At 43.1% G+C, this 20220-nt stretch overlaps 1 long non-coding RNA gene and 3 gene segments (V, D, J or C); 3 read left to right on the top strand and 1 right to left on the bottom strand.

Moving 5' to 3' along the window:
* The first annotated feature begins 539 nt into the window (after nt 1–539).
* On the top strand, nt 540–1107 carry LOC128618239 (Ig kappa-b4 chain C region-like). The segment is given in 1 exon segment: nt 540–1107. A coding segment is annotated over 1 exon segment (240 nt).
* Nucleotides 1108–6572: 5465 nt separating this feature from the next.
* Nucleotides 6573–7926, top strand: LOC128618240 (uncharacterized). Its single transcript, XR_008387688.1, has 2 exons — nt 6573–6809; nt 7498–7926. It is a non-coding gene; the product is annotated as an uncharacterized LOC128618240 (long non-coding RNA).
* An 8463-nt stretch (nt 7927–16389) lies between these two features.
* Nucleotides 16390–17027, bottom strand: LOC128618238 (probable non-functional immunoglobulin kappa variable 6D-41). The segment is given in 2 exon segments: nt 16390–16850; nt 16973–17027. Coding segments are annotated over 2 exon segments (426 nt in total).
* Nucleotides 17028–17359: 332 nt separating this feature from the next.
* LOC128617753 (Ig kappa-b4 chain C region-like) lies at nt 17360–19162 on the top strand. The segment is given in 3 exon segments: nt 17360–17389; nt 17846–17930; nt 18612–19162. Coding segments are annotated over 3 exon segments (426 nt in total).
* Nucleotides 19163–20220: the final 1058 nt, after the last annotated feature.

Genomic DNA, 20220 nt, shown 5'->3' with positions numbered 1-20220 from the left:
TTAAATTGTGTTCATTTTGTTTCTCATTTTTCTTATTTTAGAAGTTTGAGAAAATGTATCTGACTTTAGTGCGAGTAGCTCATTTTAATTTAAATATACAAACAAAATAAAATTTGTTGTTTGTGTATATTACTGACTTTTTCTGTTGAACTGCACTAACTATATTTAACTATATTTAATATCTCAGAGACTGTGAGTTCATAAACACAGTTAAATGTGGAAGCATAAATTGAATTTACTTAAATAATAAATATGTTGTATTTTAAATGCTGTTTAGTCATATTATAAAATAATTGTAATATTTCAGATTATTGAATATTCTGTACAGTTAGATTTGAACTTCCAGTGATCACAGTAATATAAATCATTATAGATTTAAGATGTAAAAGTATTTGAATTGAATGTGAAACGTTTGTGATGCTCCACTGAACTCAGTTCTGCTTTGTAAGATATAAAGGGAAGTGAAACACACACAGCGAGCTGAAACGAAGCCTGAGTGACTGACAGCTGTCTATTCCTTTCTCAACTCTGTGTGCGTGTGTGTGTGTGTGTAGGCCTCACCCAGCCCAGTGTGACGGTGTTGCCCCCCTCCAGTGTGGAGCTGCAGCAGGAGAAGGTCACACTCATGTGTGTGGCCTACAAGGGCTTCCCCTCGGACTGGAGGCTGAGCTGGAAGGTTGATGGGAGCAGCTGGAGCTCGGGGGAGAGCCACAGCACTGCAGTTCTGCAGGCGGACGGCCTCTACAGCTGGAGCAGCACGCTGAGCCTCCACCCGGAGCAGTGGAGGAACAAGGTGGTGACCTGTGAGGCCTCCAAGGACAACCAACCACCTGTGGTGAGCACAGTGAACACAGAGCAGTGCTGAGAGCTGTGAGCTCACACACACGTTACTCAGCTCACCTTCTACTGCTTCACTGTGTGTTCCATGTGGCCTTTACTGCTCAAATGTCCCACTTTCATCATTTCATTCGAGTTATTGACATGTGAGCTCACACACTCCTCACTTTAACTCAGCTCTTCTTCTTATCACCTAAATATGTGTTAAGTGTGTGTATCACTGCAATGTCCTGCTTTGAATTATTAATAAAAGCCTTTTGAATCAGTAAACACTTTTGCTGCACATTATTGATTATGCACATCGTACACAAATCACCAATGCATCTCTCAGTATATGAAAAATACATAATAATAATAATAATAATAATAATAATAATAATAACACTTGGTTTTACACCATATAGTATATAATATATAACTATATAACCTTTGGCTGTAGAATTTTCTAAGTGTCCTGTATATTGAATTGTCTTCAGCCTGAACTAATGGAGAGAAAGCATCTACACTGAGGATGTGGTTGAGTGAGATTAAAGTGGTAAAGCATTTTAATTTAAAAGAGGTTGTGGGAAATTTCATGTTACTTTCACCCATCTGCTAGTTGGGGACTGGTGTGATGGTGTTGGAAATGCTGTTACACCTACTGTATTAATCACGACTGTTCCCCTGTATGTTACTCACACTGAAGTGTAATAAATATTCAGTTACAAAAAAATCACAAGTATTCCTTATATAGTGAATTCCCCCACACCAAGAGACACGTTACACTTTAAACATCAGTATGTACCTAGAATGTATTAGTTAGCCCACAGCTTCCAATCCCTGGTCCTGGAGTGTTCCCTGTCCTGCACATTTTAGTGTTTTGTCTGCAGTAACACACTGAAGCGCTGAAATGTGCAGGACTGGGGTTACTGGGGTGGACAATGGGTAGACCAGGGTTAGGAACCTGTGAGTTAGGCAATATCAGTACACCATGAACACTGATCAAGCACGTGGCACCTCAAACAGCAAGAAATTACACAGAAGTGAGGAGAGACAGTAATATCTTTGTTGTTGAAATAGGTTCATGTGATCCAGGGGAAACAAAACCAGGGAGCAGGTAATATTCCCTGAGTCTCACAGATGATCCTTACTCAGAGTTCATCCTCCAGTCTGAAATCTCCCTCTACTGAGCAAAGTGCTAGTGTAGCTAATCCATCCGTCCATCCATTATCTATACCACTTATCACACAGGGTCGGAGGGAACCTGGAGACTATCCCAGGGAGCACAAGGCGGGGTACACCCAGGACAGCTTACCAATCCATTGCAGAGCACATTCACACACCCACTCATACACTACAGACACTTTGGACATGCCAATCAGCCTACCATGCATGTCTTTGGACTAGGGGAGGAAACCGGAGTACTCGGAAGAAACTCCACACACACACACAGGGCAGCGGCGGGACTCGAACCCCCAACCCTGGCGGCGTGATCCGAACATGCTAACCACTAAACCACCATGCACCCCATGCTATATGTTCAAACGATTAAAACAAAAAACAAGGTGATAAACCCTGCCTGAGAGAGTCACAGCTGATCTTATTGAGTTCAGTTGATGTTTCTGACTACACAAGCAAGATGGTGAATATAATTAGTGGTAGTCTGCACACGAGCGTTTGATGAGGATGGTTTTGTTTTGGGCCCCAAAAGTTCTGGAAACCAACAGATCACACACACAGACACAGACCGATGTAAAAGAGTTGTGTCAATTGAATAGGTAGGTGTGTGCAAGGCCGGCACTACCTAAAGGCAGAGTAGGCAATTGCCTAGATCCTCGGGCTTGGACGCAGCGGCTTCATAACCGTAACTTCCCTATACGCTAGTCCACCAATCAAGATGTGCAGGAAAAGGTTAGGCTCTTTGCCTATTGGATATAGATGAATTGTCACTCACCTGTAGTGAAACCAGTTAATATTACCGTTTCAAAGTGGGTCCCACCCTCTGAATGTATGAAGAGAGAGGGTACGATGAACAAAATACAAAATTGCAACTTTTCTGCAGCTGACTGACTTTAAGTCAGTGACTTATGATGGCGTAGAAACAAACACATCCTTCAGAGGCTGCTGAGCGAAAGGCTAAACAGGCACGCAAAGAAAGTGCAGCTCGTGATGCAGGTGTGTGAGTTATCATCATCTATTTTGGAGTGATTGTACTGTACTCTAAAAATAAACTGGACCTTGTTCTGTCGATCAGAGTCATTTCAGCATAGATCATTTGCTGGTTTATTCTGAGTTCAAAAGAGCGTGAGTGTGAGTTCAAAAGAGCATGGCCCAGAGACAACAGACTGTTCTGAGTTAATCATGACTAAACTAGTAAGCAGATAGTTACAGGAATGTTGTTTATGACTTTCAGCTCATTCTGAATGAGTAAAAAAAAGTTACACTGTGTCGATACTTAAATGTACACAAGTGTGTAAAAATAAAAGGTGAATGATTTGAACTAAAATTAGAAGGCAGGATATGAATTTTTTCAGTGTGGTCTGAACATTGTCACTCAAATTAGTGTTTATTGTTGGATTAGGGACAGACTAGTGTTCATACCTTTTCTAACCATGTCATTAAATTAAAACTGATTGAAATTGAGTTATTTTTCCTCAAATAAAGCTCAGAATCTCAGTGTAGCCCAGTAGGAGAGGAAAGATAATATATTCTCTTTCATTTCTGTTGGGTATGATGTTCTCAGTTTGTGGTGTTATGGAAAATGTTATTATGTTTAGTATTTGTTTGTGCTTGGTTATGACAGGGCAGTACTTCATTTATATGTTCATTGTATTTCTGTTGTATGTGTAATTTCATTCAGGTCAAGGTCTTCATCAGGACTGGAAGAAGCTGGTCATGTGGAGGATAGAATGAGAGAGAACGGCGTGAAGAGAGAGAAAACAAGAGCGTTGTGGTTAACAGTGTGTTGAAAGTTGCGTCGTGAATAGATAGCGGTTGTTAGTTCAATAACTTGAGATTAACTGTACTTGACAAAAGTGGAGGACATTGGACTTTCCAAGAAAAACATCTAACACTGAATCAGCCAGGAGGCTGGATACCCGTTAGCTCAGTATCCATTAGCATTTCTGACACGGAGTGACCCAGACATTAACGGAGGCGAGCTCTCCCAGCAAACCAAAGTGAGTTTAAAAGCTGTGGCTAGGCCACAGAGACTCCAAGGATCTCACATACAGCGATCCGAGTTGCCATGAAGTTCAGACTTCCTCTGACAATACTGGAAATCCTCACACTGACAACAAAGACATTGTGCCACCGTGACCGGAGTGCAGCCAGTTACTCCTAACCCATGAGTGAGTTTTACTTCATTTAGCTCTTACAGTGACCGAAGCGGCCATTTGTTTTTAGGCCTGAATAAACATGAGTTGTGCATTGGGCCTGCAACTGCACTAAGGAGTAGAAGTTTATTATGGTGTTTGTGTAGGTGAGCCCACTGTACCTGTAAATAGTATGTTCTTAAGGTTAATATAATACATACATGTTAAGTGCATATAAATAAGATCTGGTTACAAACTATATATTTGTGTTCAGCTGTTTTAAGTAGAAATACAAGAGGTATAAACTTGTGTAGACTGCAGTAGACTAATATCAAGATAATAAAGGACTGGACAAGATCTTGAATGACCTCTGTGGACAGAACTGGCCAGACCCTCCTGATGTAAATGAGAAACCTGCATGACCGAATCAGGGTAGGAATATAAGGAGAGAAGTTTAAACGGTTGTTCAGAACTAGCTCAAGGTTTCCTGTGTTGTCAGAAGGTGTGATCCAATAGTTCTTCTGGGAGATCAATAAATCTTGACATGGGGAAGGATCTCCAGGGAAATACAGCAGCTCAGTGTTTCTGAGACTTAGTTTCAGCTGATGAGCTGTCATTCATGATGAGATGTCTGCTAGACATGCTGAGATCTGTGCAGAAACATAAGGTGCTGCAATTTATGGAGGAGGAAGAGAAAGAGTGGAGGATTCAGGAAGTGGGGGAGAGGTACAGTACAAATAGAGGGTGATATGCAGGGCAGGGAGAGCAAGAGTGCAGGATGCAAAGTGAAAATCTGAAAAATACAGCAGGGTAACGCTGATACCTAGAGATGAGGAAGGATGGATTAGGACCAGGTCCAAAATGTTTATTTTGTGTCAGGAGGCAGTAGAAGAAGGTCATGTTATAGGAGTGCAAGAAAGAGATTTGAGACAGAATATAGAGACAGAAACTAAGGCTGAGAATAGATTAATAACAGTGACTGATATCAGAGACTGTAATGGCTGCAGGGTTAGTGATAGACACTGATGAGTGAAAAAAAAACTACTGATCTTACAGTAGTGGACGTAGATGGACTGTGTGCCGTGTGGTGTGATGATTATTGAGAGATTTCTAATGTGGGTTGTGAGTTAGTGTGGTGTGGTTCCTCTCCTCTACAGAGTGACATTGTGTCGTATCACAACCTCCAACTCAGCACCTGCAGTCGCTCCCAGCTGCAGCAGTGCAGTCTCTCTACAATCTGACTGAGGGAGGTTTTTGTACGCCTCTATAACACTGTGTGAACCAGTAGCCAGAGATGGAATGCCAACTCTGACAGTAATAATCTCCTGCATCTTCGGTCTGGACTCCACTGATGGTCAGAGTGAAATCAGATCCAGATCCACTGCCACTGAAACGAGCTGGAATACCCGACTGTAGCTGATTCGCAAACTTAATCAGGAGTTTAGGAGCTTCTCCAGGTTTCTGCTGATACCAGAATAACCTTTCACCATGTGAGTCCTTGTACACTGCCTGACTGGTTCTACAGTTGATGGTGACTGTTTCTCCTGGAAGAGCAGATTTCACTGCAGGAGTCTGAGCTACTGTGGCTTGACCTCTGCATTCTGAAAAAAAATATTTTTAATGTAACATAAATTTTAAGTAAGTGAAATATTATAATAGAAACAATGAGTGTATTTGTATGAACAGATCATTGTAGAGATAAAATATGAAGCAGTGTCTGACCTTGAGTCCAGAGGATCAGTGTCCAGATGAAGACGGGGATCAAAGTCATGGTAGCTGTGGGTGAAGTTGCTGTAGCAGCAGCTCTCAGTCATGAAGTGTTAAAGTCACAGCGCTATAAACACTCCCAGAGCACTGAAGCATGTGCTGCCAATGCAAAGTGTCCTCTATGTATAGAGACGCCTTTACCACATTCCCCCAATCTTACTGTAAATCTCACACTACTGCAGAGTTACTGTGTGAATTTAGCTTCTGGGGTCAAATGGAGATTTTCTGGAAAACACTTTTAGGTCTAAGATGCATAAATAAGTGAATTAGAGAGAGAAGCTTAAACTTTCACTGGATGGTGTTTGTACTGAATGTTAATGAGTTTCCCACTGTAGTGGATTTATGGTGGAAGAAGCAGAATCAATGTTGGCAGTGAGTAAATACACAGTAATTTGTTGACTGTAAATTAATGATTAGATTATTGTAGGACTTAAACATCATATCATAACTTTCTATCAGTCTACAGAAGGAGTGGAGAATTATTCTCACTTTAGCTCCACACCTTCAGTCGTATATTGCAAAGTTATCATTAGTACGTCAGCATTTTTACTCAGTGATGCATTATGGGTAAAACCTGTGCAATTGCAGATCTACATTTTGTGAATTTTCAGCTTTTAGTTTGTGTAATTTATTTGTGTGAATTACTCACTAGCTGCATCCTCAGTTTAGACTGACAATCTTGATGTTTAAAAAGAGAAAAAACACTAAAACGTAATAAAAACAGTCAGAGAGTTAGTGTATTAATCAGCTGATGTGAACAGAAGTTGGTGTTTTGTAGCTGTTTTGTAATAAGAGGTTTAAATGGATGGAGAGAGCAGTGAGTTTAGAGCAGCAGGGTTTTTGTACGGCCACTAAACCTGTTTGTATCACTGTGGTGGACTTTCGGTGGAGGAACTAAACTCATTGTGAAAAGTAAGTGCCTTTTGCTTTCTAAAACCTCAAAGATTCTTTAGTTTATTTACACAATTCAATGAAATGTATAGATTTACTAAAAATAAATGATGTGACATTTATAAAAACACATACTGTAGATCTTTTCTATAAAATAGAGAAATGTGATGTGAAGAGGAGAGAGCTGCTTCTATAAACACTCTGCTTTCGTGTCAATTTGTAAAATTCACTTCATCTCTTTTTAAGATTCAGGTGAAATGTTAGCTTTTAGTTGATGTAATTGTTGCTTTGGTTACTCTAATTCATCATCACAATGGAAATTTGTGTAACAGTGAAGCATGAACAATAATCGTTTATTGCTAATTTCCCATTAATGATAAGTCATAAATAATTATTAAGATAATCTAAAAAATTGAACAAAGATAACTTTACTGGATAAAGATAACTTTACCCTGGTGTGATGGTTATTTTTAGCACAGTGTTCTTTTGATCAGAAGATGGAGATTGTTTTGTTCGGCTGCAGTTTGGTTGGATGACGTTATCAGAATTGTGTCCTGTTGTACGATGTGCAGATAAACTACTGCATCTGTTCTACAGCCATTAAACTGAATGACCAAATATCACCATGTTCATTATGATAGAGTTCACATTAACATTAATATCATTGTGTGTGTGTGTGTGTGTGTGTGTGTGTGTGTGTGTTCTGCAGCTGGTCCGGTGGTGAAGCCCTCCGTGTCTCTGCTCCCTCCGTCCTCTCTGCAGCTCTCTGAGGGATCGGCCTCGTTGCTCTGCCTGCTCTCGGCCTATTCTCCACAGGGGGCGCTGCTGAGCTGGACTGTAGACGGTGTCGAGGTGAACGAGGGGGTTCTGACCAGCACAGAAGAACAGAAGAACGGCATCTACAGCCGCAGCAGCACCCTGACCCTCAGCAAAGAACGCTGGGAAGAGGCCGAGGTGTTCGGCTGTACCGTCTCCCACCACGACACCACTCAGATCACCTCGTTCCGAAAGAGCCGCTGTGAAGTCCACTAGAATTCAAGTGTACACTTTAAAACACGCTTAGCAGTCTGAGGTGGTGTCAGTGGTGTAGCTATGCTGAAATAAAGCTTCAATGTGGAAAGCATGTCTCCTTTTTCACTAGTGAAGTGTCTTGTGCTGTGCTTGAGTGAGTTTGGCTGAAGAACCATGAACATCTGCTGAAAGTGTTGATCTATTCTGGGACTCAGAGCTGTTCATGCAATAGAACTTTCATTTCTTATTTCTGTGATTGGTGAGAATTTGCATAAACCTTTAAAAAAATTCTAACACAATCCAATAAAATACATTAAAGAACAAACTGAGTCAAGAGAAAACATAAAAAAAATATTTTCTATGTGTTTTTAAAAGAAAATACCAACCTTGATCAGGATGAAACCTCTCTCAGATCCATATTCAAGTTATAAACACAGGTAGGCACAGGGCAAAACAAGAATTTAAACTATTATAACCTGGACAAGGAAAACAAGTTTTAACATATAAAAGAAGAACGACCCAGAAAATAAAGTGCTAAAAAAACAAGGAAACACATATTAAGGCAGTAATAGAGTCCTATTCAAGACCGAAATCTTGTTTATTGTTCATGTTCACACAGTCAGATCAGGCTCCTACAGGACTTGATCTTTCTCTCTGAGATGACGCACATGTTCTAGGAAATGTCCTGAATTTGAAAGTCCTGAAAGGAGTCTTCCACTGTAATGTATGAGCAGAGCAGGTAATTTACTACACACACCCTCATCGTTTCTTAACACTTGCTGTGTGTTGAGAACACAGGGCTGTCTGTCAGACAGATTTGTAGGCTGTTATTCACAGAAATGAATGAGGTTGTTACACCCAGTGCATGAAGACACGACTGTGAAATCTCCAGAAAACAGTGGAAATTACAGCTGTCTCTCAAATCTCCTGATGACCTTTACTGAAGTTCTCACTCTCCTCTGTTTATAACAGCTGGAGAAGAAAGAGCTCTAATTGATATTTAATCTTTATTTAGTCTTGCTCATGTAGTGATGGGTCTGTCAGCATCATCATCGCCCAGAGACAACAGACTGCTCTGAGTTAATCATGACTGAACTAGTAAGCAGATAGTTACAGGAATGTTGTTTATGACTTTCAGCTCATTCTGAATGAGTAAAAAAAAGCTACACTGTGTCGATACTTAAATGTACACAAGTGTGCAAAAATAAAAGGTGAATGATTTGAACTAAAATTCGAAGGCAGTATATGTATTTTTTCAGTGTGGTCTGAACATTGTCACTCAAATTAGTATTTACTGTTGGATTAGGGACAGACTAGTGTTCATACCTTTTCTAACCACATCATTAAATTAAAACTGATTGAAATTGAGTTATTTTTTCTCAAATAAAGCTCAGAATCTCAGTGTAGCCCAGTAGGAGAGGAAAGATAACATATTCTCTTTCATTTCTGTTGGGTATGATGTTCTCAGTTTGTGGTGTTATGGAAAATGTTATTATATTTAGTATTTGTTTGTGCTTGGTTATGACAGGGCAGTACTTCATTTATATTTTCATTGTATTTCTGTTGTATGTGTAATTTCATTCAGGTCACGGTCTTCATCAGGACTGGAAGAAGCTGGTCATGTGGAGGATAGAATGAGAGAGAACGGCGTGAAGAGAGAGAAAACAAGAGCGTTGTGGTTAACAGTGTGTTGAAAGTTGCGTCGTGAATAGATAGCGGTTGTTTGTTCAATGACTTGAGATTAACTGTACTTGACAAAAGTGGAGGACATTGGACTTTCCATCCAAAACATCTAACACTGAATCAGCCAGGAGGCTGGATACCTGTTAGCTCAGTATCCATTAGCATTTCTGACACGGAGTGACACAGACATTAACGGAGGCGAGCTGTCCCAGCAAACCAAAGTGAGTTTAAAAGCTGTCGCTAGGCCACAGAGACTCCAAGGATCTCACATACAGCGGTCGAGTTGCCATGAAGTTCAGACTTCCTCTGGCAATACTGGAAATCCTCACACTGACAACAAAGACATTGTGCCACCGTGACCAGAGTGCAGCCAGTTACTCCTCACCCGTGAGTGAGTTTTACTTCATTTAGCTCTTAGACCGAATTTGTTTTTAGGCCACAATAAACATGAGTCGTGCATTGGGCCTGCAACTGCACTAAGGAGTAGAAGTTTATTATGGTGTTTGTGTAGGTGAGCCCACAGTACCTGTAAATAGTATGTTCTTAAGGTAAATATAATACATACATGTTAAGTGCATATAAATAAGATCTGGTTACAAACTATATATTTGTGTTCAGCTGTTTTAAGTAGAAATACAAGAGGTAGAAACTTGTGTAGACTGCAGTAGACTAATATCAAGATAATAAAGGACTGAACAAGATCTTGAATGATCTCTGTGGACAGAACTGACCAGATCCTCCTGATGTAAATGAGAAACCTGCATGTCCGAATCAGGTTAGGAATATAAGGAGAGAAGTTTAAACGGTTGTTCAGAACTAGCTCAAGGTTTCCTGTGTTGTCAGAAGGTGTGATCCAATAGTTCTTCTGGGAGATCAATAAATCTTGACATGGAGAAGGATCTCCAGGGAAATACAGCAGCTCAGTGTGTCTGAGACTTAGTTCCCTTTCAAAGCATTTAGCATAACAGTATGCAACATCTCGTTTCCTACTCATGGAGCAGGGTTACATGCGTAACCTCGACGTTCCCTTTCAAAGGGAACTTCAACGTTGCATTTAGCATAACAGTATGGGAACGCCCTTGCGCGCGTGACCGGTATCTGAAGCTTGTGTAAAATCATGCCTCTACTTATAGGACTGCCATGATCAGGTGATGTGGAAATTAAGCGCGTCGCATGATATATATATGGCACCTGTAAACCACGCTGCCAGCCTTATTATCTTCAGTGAGACTGCATGTCTGTGGTTCGTGTGACAAAGGAAAAAAAAAGAAACGCTTCATTTCTACTCTGTATTTCTCAATATCTAAACTTTTCTATCCCTTTTTTAGAAAAAGAAAAGAAAAGAAAAGAGAGTGAAATAATGAGCGAGAGGGATTTCAGGAAGTGTGTTACGCCTTGCTCCCATTTCATCATGGGAGGAGACGGACACGCTTTCTGTGTGAAGTGTTTGGGCGTAGAGCATGCTACAGCAGCCCTCAAGGGGTCTGACTGTCAGCACTGTGTGCATTTCCCGATTAGGCAGCTACGCCCTCGGCTTGCTCTCTTCTTGTCGGAAGGGAGTTGGGTTTCAGAGCCTCGCGGATCTGGGCCGGCTGCTGCCAAGGCAGCCAGCCAGCTAAGGTCGTGCGGTTCTTGTATGGATTTGGAAGAGGAGCCGGAGATGAGCGCTGCTCTATCTCTTGCTGTCTTCCGGGTCCAGCTCTCCGCCTAACTTTAGAGCTCGCGTCGCGACTCCTCATTCCCCTATGGAAAGCCAAAACACCCTTGCTGACTCCAAGGAGTCGGTAGAGGGTGCCATTGCACCAAAAACCGACAGCAGCTCTCAAGCATGTAAAGAGCTGCTTGAGGTGATCACTAGGGTGATTGAAAAGTTGAATATAGACTGGCCCGGGGAAGAGGAAGTGGCTCTTAGCAGGCTGGATGAGTGCTTCCTCTCCAGTGAAAATAAATATAAAGCTCCCTCACACCTCAGAAAACTCCCCTTTTTTCCGGAAGTGCATGATGAGATATCACGCTTCTGGAGAACACCATACACTAGCTGTGTTTATAACCCTGCAACGTCTGATTACTCAGCCGTCATGGGGAGTGAGCAGGATGGCTATTTAGCGATGCCAAAGGTGGAGGAGGCGCTTGCGAGCCACGTCTCTCCATCAACGGCAGGTAATTTAGGGAGGGCAGTGGCCCGAGGCAGTGGCAGAGCTGCGCCGCGCCACAGATTTATCTCTACGTGAGACCAAACAAACGGCCCGTCATATCGACCGTTCAACGGGTAGCCTGGTTGTGGTGGAGAGGCACCTATGGCTCAAACTCTCAGGGATGGGGGACAAAGATAATCCTTCCCCGTCGTGTCGAGTTCACACGGGCCTCCATGAGTGGAGCCCGGGCCAGCGCTGGTGCGAGGGAGACGCAGAAGACGAGTGTGGTGGCCCGCCTCCCCCCGCAGAAAGCCAGGGGGACCGGGCGGTCACAGCCACAGCCTGCTAAGAGGCCTGATCTAAGAATGATCATAATGGCAAAGCAGGCAAGGAAGGAACGGTCCTGATGGGCCACGGAGGGACGTATCAGGGGACATGAGGTTGCTAGGGCAGTTACCCCTTAGGAAATCTGATGCTTTCCCTCCAACGAAATGTGGAAAAGCTAACATCACTGAAAGACCATTTGGTAGCGTGAAAACTACTGCCAAAAGTGTCCCCATGGGTTCTGTCTACCACAAAAAAGGGTTACCAGGTCCAGTTCAGGGCTCGACCCCCCCGGTTCAGAGGTGTGCTCACCACAGTTGTCAGCACAGAGCAGAGCCCTGTGTTAGCGCAGGAAGTAAGTTTCCTTTTGGACAAAGGGGCCATAGAACATGTACCCCGTTCAGTAAGGGAGGGAGGTTTTTACAGCCGTTATTTCCTGGTCCGCAAAAAAGATGGGAGTATACGGCCAATTTTATATCTGCGTCATCTGAACCGTACTCTTTGGACATACAGGTTCAAGATGCTGACGCTCAAACTTATCGTGCCACAGATTCAGTCCGAGGACTGGTTTGTGACGATAGATCTGAAAGATGCATATTTCCAGATAGGAATATCGCCCAGTCACAGGAAGTTCCTGAGGTTTGCGTTTGGAGAAAACACATACCAATTTCGGGTTCTTCCCTTCGGGCTAGCTTTATACCCTCGCACCTTCACAAAGTGCATGGATGCTGCTCTGGCTCCCTTGCGACTCCAGGGCATCCGCGTACTAAACTACCTGGAGGACTGGTTAATTCTAGCACGATCCAGGGAACAGGCAGTTCAAAATTGAGATGTTGTTCTCGCCCACATAAGGAGCTTGGGGCTCAGGTTGAACCTCAAGAAAAGTATGCTTTCTCCAGTGCAGAAAACAACTTTTCTAGGGGTTATATGGGATTCTACTACGATGAGGGCGTTTCTATCCCCAACACGCGTACAATCGATCCTATCAACTTTGAGCAAGATAAAGCTAGGTCTGGGCATCTCCTCCAGTCTTTACGAGAGGCTGTTGGGCCTTACGGCAGCAGCAGCCAACGTCATACCATTGGGCCTATTGCACATGAGACCGTTTCAGTGGTGGCTGAAAAGCCGGGGGTTTCATCCGAGGATGAAACCTCTGAGAGCAATCAGTGTCACGTGGTGATGCCTACTTGCTTGAGTATTTGGAGGTGCCCGCAGTTTCTAGCCTCGGGTCACACTCTAGGGGCGTCTCCTTACCGCAAGATGGTAATTACAGACGCGTCCCTCACGGGCTGGGGTGCATTCTTAAATGGCTGTCCAGCTCACGGTCTTTGGAGCGGCCCTCATCTGGAGTGGCATATAAATCGCCTAGAGATGCGGGCCGTATTCCTAGCACTGAAATTCTTTCTTCCTCAGTTGAGAGGCCACCATGTGCTAGTTGTGTCGGACAACACAGCGGTGGTCTCATATATCAACCACCAGGGAGGGTTACGTTCACTCCCCCTGTTCAGGCAGGTGCAACTAATCCTTCCTTGGGCAGAGGGAAAATTCTTGTCAGTGAGTGCAATGTACATTCCGGGTAGCCGGAATGTAGGGGCAGACATCCTGTCGAGGCAGGGGCTGAGGCCCGGGGGTTGGAGGCTCCATCCACAAGTGGTGGAGTCCATATGGCGGAGGTTCGGACAAGCGGAAGTGGATGTGTTCACCTCCGAGGAGACAACACACTGCCCGGTGTGGTTCGCCCTCACTCCTCCTGCACCATTGGGGTTGGACGCCATGGTGCACATGTGGCCAAGGTCACACCTATATGCTTTCCCCCCTATCTCTCTGTTCCCACAAGTTCTAGCGAGAGTTCACCAAGACCGTCTATGTCTGCTGCTAGTAGCACCTTATTGGCCAGCTCAAATATGGTTCTCGGAGATAATTTCCCTGCTTGACGGCACTCCTTGGGAGATTCCCATCCGCAGGGATCTACTGTCTCAAGCCGGAGGGCTGATTTATCACCCTCGGCCAGAAATGGAAAGTGTGGGCATGGCCCCTGAGGGGCACCAGCTCATACATTCTGGTCTCACAACTGAGGTTGTAGAGACCATGTTAAACGCTAGAGCACCATCCACAAGGAAATTGTATGCGTTCAAGTGGCGGCTTTTTGTCTTGTGGTGTGAGGAACGTCAGCTAGACCCAGTGAACTGCGCAACAGCTACAGTCCTGGAGTTCTTACAAGAACGTTTCTCAGCAGGGTTGGCTACTTCTACAATCAGGGTTTACGTGGCCGCCATTTCGGCCAACCACGCCCCTGTTGAAGGAGCCTCTGTGGGGCAACAACCTCTAACTTCGAGGTTCATGCGTGGTGTCAGATGGCTGAGGCCCATCTGCAGGCTGCGAATAGCTTCCTGGGACCTTTCTGTGGTCTTGGAAGGTCTGTCAGGGGCCTCATTTGAGCCCTTAGAGTCAGCCTCTGAGAAGCTTCTGACTCTAAAGGTAGCTCTTCTACTGGCCCTGACATCTCTCAAGCGAGTGGGAGATCTACAAGCTCTTCTCTGTTGCCCGTTCCTGCATTGACTTTGCCCCTGGACTAGCCAAGGCCTTCCTGTATCCTAGACCGGATTATATTCCGGCCTAGGATAGCCTAGTGCCTACATCGGCTGCCCACCCTGTGGTGTTGCAGGCCTTCTGCCCTCCTCTGTTCCTCACACCGGAACAAGAGAGGATGCACCTGCTGTGTCCAGTAAGGGCTCTCTGTACTTACGTCCACCGCTCCGGCCAGTGGCGTAAGTCGGAGCAGCTGCTGGTCTGCTTTGGCGGCGATAGTAAAGGTGATGCTGTGTCAAAGCAGCGCATCTCTAATTGGATAGTGGAAGCAATCTCTATGGCTTACGAGGTGCGCGGTCTCGCCACACCTCTGGGCATAAGAGCTCATTCCACTAGGGCGGTCGCCTCCTCGAAGGCTTTCTCCAAAGGGGTATCCTTACAGGATGTGTGTGCTGCTGCGGGATGGTCTACACCACACACTTTCATTTGTTATTACAGCCTGGATATTCATTTCACCCCGGGCTCGAGTGTCTTGCAGTGACCCTCGGGCTTGGGTCCTGTTGAACAGGCCGTACCCTATGTATGACAGAGTGGGTATTTCCGTTCCCATACTGTTATGCTAAATGCAACGTCGAAGTTCCCTTTGAAAGGCAACATCGGGGTTACGCATGTAACCCTGTTCCCTGAGAAGGGAACGAGACGTTGCATAGCTTTGTCATACCAGGGCAGGCCTGTGAATTGCGTCTTCCCTTCTTATAATAGAGGCTGGCAGAGTGGTTCACAGGTGCTATATATATATCATGCAACGCGCTTATTTGCCATGTCACCTGATCATGGCAGGCTTATAAGTAGAGGCATGATTTTACCCAAGCTTCAGATACCAGTCATGCATGCAAGGGCATTCCCATACTGTTATGCTAAATGCAACGTCTCATTCCCTTCTCAGGGAACAGGGTTACATGCGTAATCCCGACGTTTCAGCTGATGAGCTGTCATTCATGACGAGATGTCTGCTAGACATGCTGAGATCTGTGCAGAAACCTAGGGTGTTGGAATTTATGGAGGAAGAAGAGAAAGAGTGGAGGGTTCAGGAAGTGGGGGAGAGGTACAGTACAAATAGAGGGTGATATGCAGGGCAGGGAGAGCAAGAGTGCAGGATGCAAAGTGAAAATCTGAAAAATACAGCAGGGTAACGCTGATACCTAGAGATGAGGAAGGATGGATGAGGACGAGGGCCAAAATGGTTAAAGTATTTTGTGTCAGAAGGCAATTGAAGAAGGTCATGTCATAGATACAGAAACTAAGGCTGAGAATAGATTAATAACAGTGACTTATATCAGAGATAGTAATGGTGGCAGGATAAGTGATAGAGACTAAAAAAGAAATCCACCAAACAGTTTCAGTTATGATAACTAGAACCACAACCATCTAGAAAACCTGAAAAGTACATTCTTCATTTAAGTATTTTTTAGAACAATGCCTAGGAGACAATTAACCATATGTATTGCTTGTGCACCATTTCAATTTTGGGCTCAAAGGAGACCAACTCTAAGCCGTGGTTCCTGCACGAGATACTGCCTCACCATGACTGAGCTGTGTCTGTGTTCTGGTAGCCAGATTTGGATGAGTTCATCACCATTATTCCATGGTGGTACTTGGGGCATTACTGGTTTTCTATCGGCAAGCGGCCAGAAAGAGAAATAATACAAGCAAATGAGGTAGAAGGTAAATTCATATGTATATTAATATAATCTATTGCTTGTGAAGACTGATACAGGCCTTCAGATCTAATCCTAAATCTTGAATCTATTTAACTGAAGGTATTTAACTGAAATATAACATACTAAATACTCAGTATTTATATCATGATTATTGAGAGATTTCCAATGTGAGTTGTGAGTTAGTGTGGTGTGGTTCCTCTCCTCCACAGAGTGTCATTGTGTCGTATCACATCCTCCAACTCAGCACCTGCAGTCGCTCCCAGCTGCAGCAGTGCAGTCTCTCTACAATCTGACTGAGGGAGGTTTTTGTACGACTCTATAACACTGTGTGAACAGGTGGGTACTACTGATATAATGGTAACTCTGACAGTAATAATCTCCTGCATCTTCAGTCTGGACTCCACTGATGGTCAGAGTGAAATCAGATCCAGATCCACTGCCACTGAAACGAGCTGGAATACCCGACTGTAGCTGATTCGCAAACTTAATCAGGAGTTTAGGAGCTTCTCCAGGTTTCTGCTGATACCAGTATAAATAATGGCCGTATGAACTGTGATGATACACTGCCGGACTGGTTCTACAGTTGATGGTGACTGTTTCTCCTGGAAGAGCAGATTTCACTGCAGGAGTCTGAGTTACTGTGACTTGACCTCTGCATTCTGAAAAAAAAATTTTTTTAATGTAACATAAATTTTAAGTTAGTGAAATATTATAATAGAAACAATGAGTGTATTTCTATGAACAGATCATTGTAGAGATAAAATATGAAGCAGTGTCTGACCTTGAGTCCAGAGGATCAGTGTCCAGATGAAGACGGGGATCAAAGTCATTGTAGCTGTGGGTGAAGTTGCTGTAGCAGCAGCTCTCAGTCATGAAGTGTTAAAGTCACAGCGCTATAAACACTCCCAGAGCACTGAAGCATGTGCTACCAATGCAAAGTGTCCTCTAAGTATGGAGACGCCTTTACCACATTCCCCCAATCTTACTGTAAATCTCACACTACTACAGAGTTACTGTGTGAATTTAGCTTCTGGGGTCAGATGGAGATTTTCTGGAAAACACTTTTAGGTCTAAGATGCATAAATAAGTGAATTAGAGAGAGAAGCTTAAACTTTCACTGGATGGTGTTTGTACTGAATGTTAATGAGTTTCTCACTGTAGTGGATTTATGGTGGAAGAAGCAGCATCAGTGTTGGCAGTGAGTAAATACACACTAATATTTTGGATGGTAAATTAATGATTCGATTATTGTAGGACTTAAACATCATATCATAACATTCTATCAGTCAACAGAAGGAGTGGAGAATTATTCTCACTTTAGCTCCACACATTCAGTCGTATATTGCAAATTTATCATTAGTACATCAGCATTTTTACTCAGTGAGGCATTATGGGTAAAACCTGTGCAATTGCAGATCTCCATTTTGTGAATTTTCAGCTTTTAGTTTGTGTAATTTATTTGTGTGAATTACTCACTAGCTACATCCTCAGTTTAGACTGACAATCTTGATGTTTAAAAAGAGAAAAAACACTAAAACGTAATAAAAACAGTCGGAGAGTTAGTGCATTAATCAGCTGATGTGAACAGAAGTTGGTGTTTTGTAGCTGTTTTGTAATAAGAGGTTTAAATGGATGGAGAGAGCAGTGAGTTTAGAGCAGCAGGGTTTTTGTACGGCCACTAAACCTGTTTGTATCACTGTGGTGGACTTTCGGTGGAGGAACCAAACTGTCTGTGGGCCGTAAGTAACCTGTTTATTAATGACTGAAATAGAGTGTGTTCAGATTAATGACTGAAATGAAGTGTGTTCAGATTAAGGACTGAAATGGAGTGTCGATTAGTGTCGATTAGATTATTGACTAAATTAAATTGTGTTCATTTTGTTTCTCATTTTTCTTATTTCAGAAGTTTGAGAAAATGTATCTGACTTTAGTGCGAGTAGCTCATTTTAATTTAAATCTACAAACAAAATAGAATTTGTTGTTTGTGTATAATACTGACTTTTTTTTTTCGTTGAGTTACACTAACTACATTTAACTATATTTAATATCTCAGAGACTGTGAGTCCATAAACAGAGTTAAATGTGGAAGCATAAATTGAATTTACTTAAATAATAAATAAGTTGTATTTTAAATGCCGTTTATTCATATTATAAAATAATTGTAATGTTTCAGATTATTGAATATTCTGTACAGTTAGATTTGAACTTCCAGTGATCACAGTAATATAAATCATTATAGATTTGAGATGTAAAAGTATTTGAATTGAATGTGAAATGTTTGTGATGCTCCACTGAACTCAGTTCTGCTCTGTAAGATATAAAGGGAAGTGAAACACACACAGCGAGCTGAAATGAAGCCTGAGTGACTGACAGCTGTCTATTCCTGTCTCAATTGTGTGTGTGTGTGTGTGTGTGTGTAGGCCTCACCCAGCCCAGTGTGACGGTGTTGCCCCCCTCCAGTGTGGAGCTGCAGCAGGAGAAGGTCACACTCGTGTGTGTGGCCTACAAGGGCTTCCCCTCGGACTGGAGGCTGAGCTGGAAGGTTGATGGGAGCAGCTGGAGCTCGGGGGAGAGCCGCAGCACCGCAGTTCTGCAGGCGGACGGCCTCTACAGCTGGAGCAGCACGCTGAGCCTCCACCCGGAGCAGTGGAGGAACAAGGTGGTGACCTGTGAGGCCTCCAAGGACAACCAACCACCTGTGGTGAGCACAGTGAACACAGAGCAGTGCTGAGAGCTGTGAGCTCACACACGTTACTCAGCTCACCTTCTACTGCTTCACTGTGTGTTCCATGTGGCCTTTACTGCTCAAATGTCCCACTTTCATCATTTCATTCGAGTTATTGACATGTGAGCTCACACACTCCTCACTTTAACTCAGCTCTTCTTCTTATCACCTAAATATGTGTTAAGTGTGTGTATCACTGCAATGTCCTGCTTTGAATTATTAATAAAAGCCTTTTGAATCAGTAAACACTTTTGCTGCACATTATTGATTATGCACATCGTACACAAATCACCAATGCATCTCTCAGTATATGAAAAATACATAATAATAATAATAATAATAATAATAATAATAATAATAACACTTGGTTTTACACCATATAGTATATAATATATAACTATATAACCTTTGGCTGTAGAATTTTCTAAGTGTCCTGTATATTGAATTGTCTTCAGCCTGAACTAATGGAGAGAAAGCATCTACACTGAGGATGTGGTTGAGTGAGATTAAAGTGGTAAAGCATTTTAATTTAAAAGAGGTTGTGGGAAATTTCATGTTACTTTCACCCATCTGCTAGTTGGGGACTGGTGTGATGGTGTTGGAAATGCTGTTACACCTACTGTATTAATCACGACTGTTCCCCTGTATGTTACTCACACTGAAGTGTAATAAATATTCAGTTACAAAAAAATCACAAGTATTCCTTATATAGTGAATTCCCCCACACCAAGAGACACGTTACACTTTAAACATCAGTATGTACCTAGAATGTATTAGTTAGCCCACAGCTTCCCATCCCTGGTCCTGGAGTGTTCCCTGTCCTGCACATTTTAGTGTTTTGTCTGCAGTAACACACTGAAGCGCTGAAATGTGCAGGACTGGGGTTACTGGGGTGGACAATGGGTAGACCAGGGTTAGGAACCTGTGAGTCAGCCAATATCAGTACACCATGAACACTGATCAAGCACGTGGCACCTCAAACAGCAAGAAATTACCCAGAAGTGAGGAGAAACGGTAATATCTTTGTTGTTGAAATAGGTTCATGTGATCCAGGGGAATCAAAACCAGGAAGCAGGTAACATTCCCTGAGTCTCACAGCTGATCCTGACTCAGAGTTCATCCTCCAGTCTGAAATCTCCCTCTACTGAGAAAAATGCTAGTGTAGCTAATCCAGCCGTCCATCCATTATCTATACCACTTATAACACAGGGTCGGAGGGAACCCGGAGACTATCCCAGGGAGCACAAGGCGGGGTACACCCAGGACAGCTTACCAATCCATTGCAGAGCACGTTCACACACCCA

The sequence above is a fragment of the Ictalurus furcatus genome, chromosome 14, assembly GCF_023375685.1.
Source record: "Ictalurus furcatus strain D&B chromosome 14, Billie_1.0, whole genome shotgun sequence".
Taxonomy (NCBI): domain Eukaryota; kingdom Metazoa; phylum Chordata; class Actinopteri; order Siluriformes; family Ictaluridae; genus Ictalurus; species Ictalurus furcatus.
The sequence above is the reverse complement of the archived record's forward strand: the minus strand, read 5'-3'. Positions and strand labels throughout refer to the sequence as shown.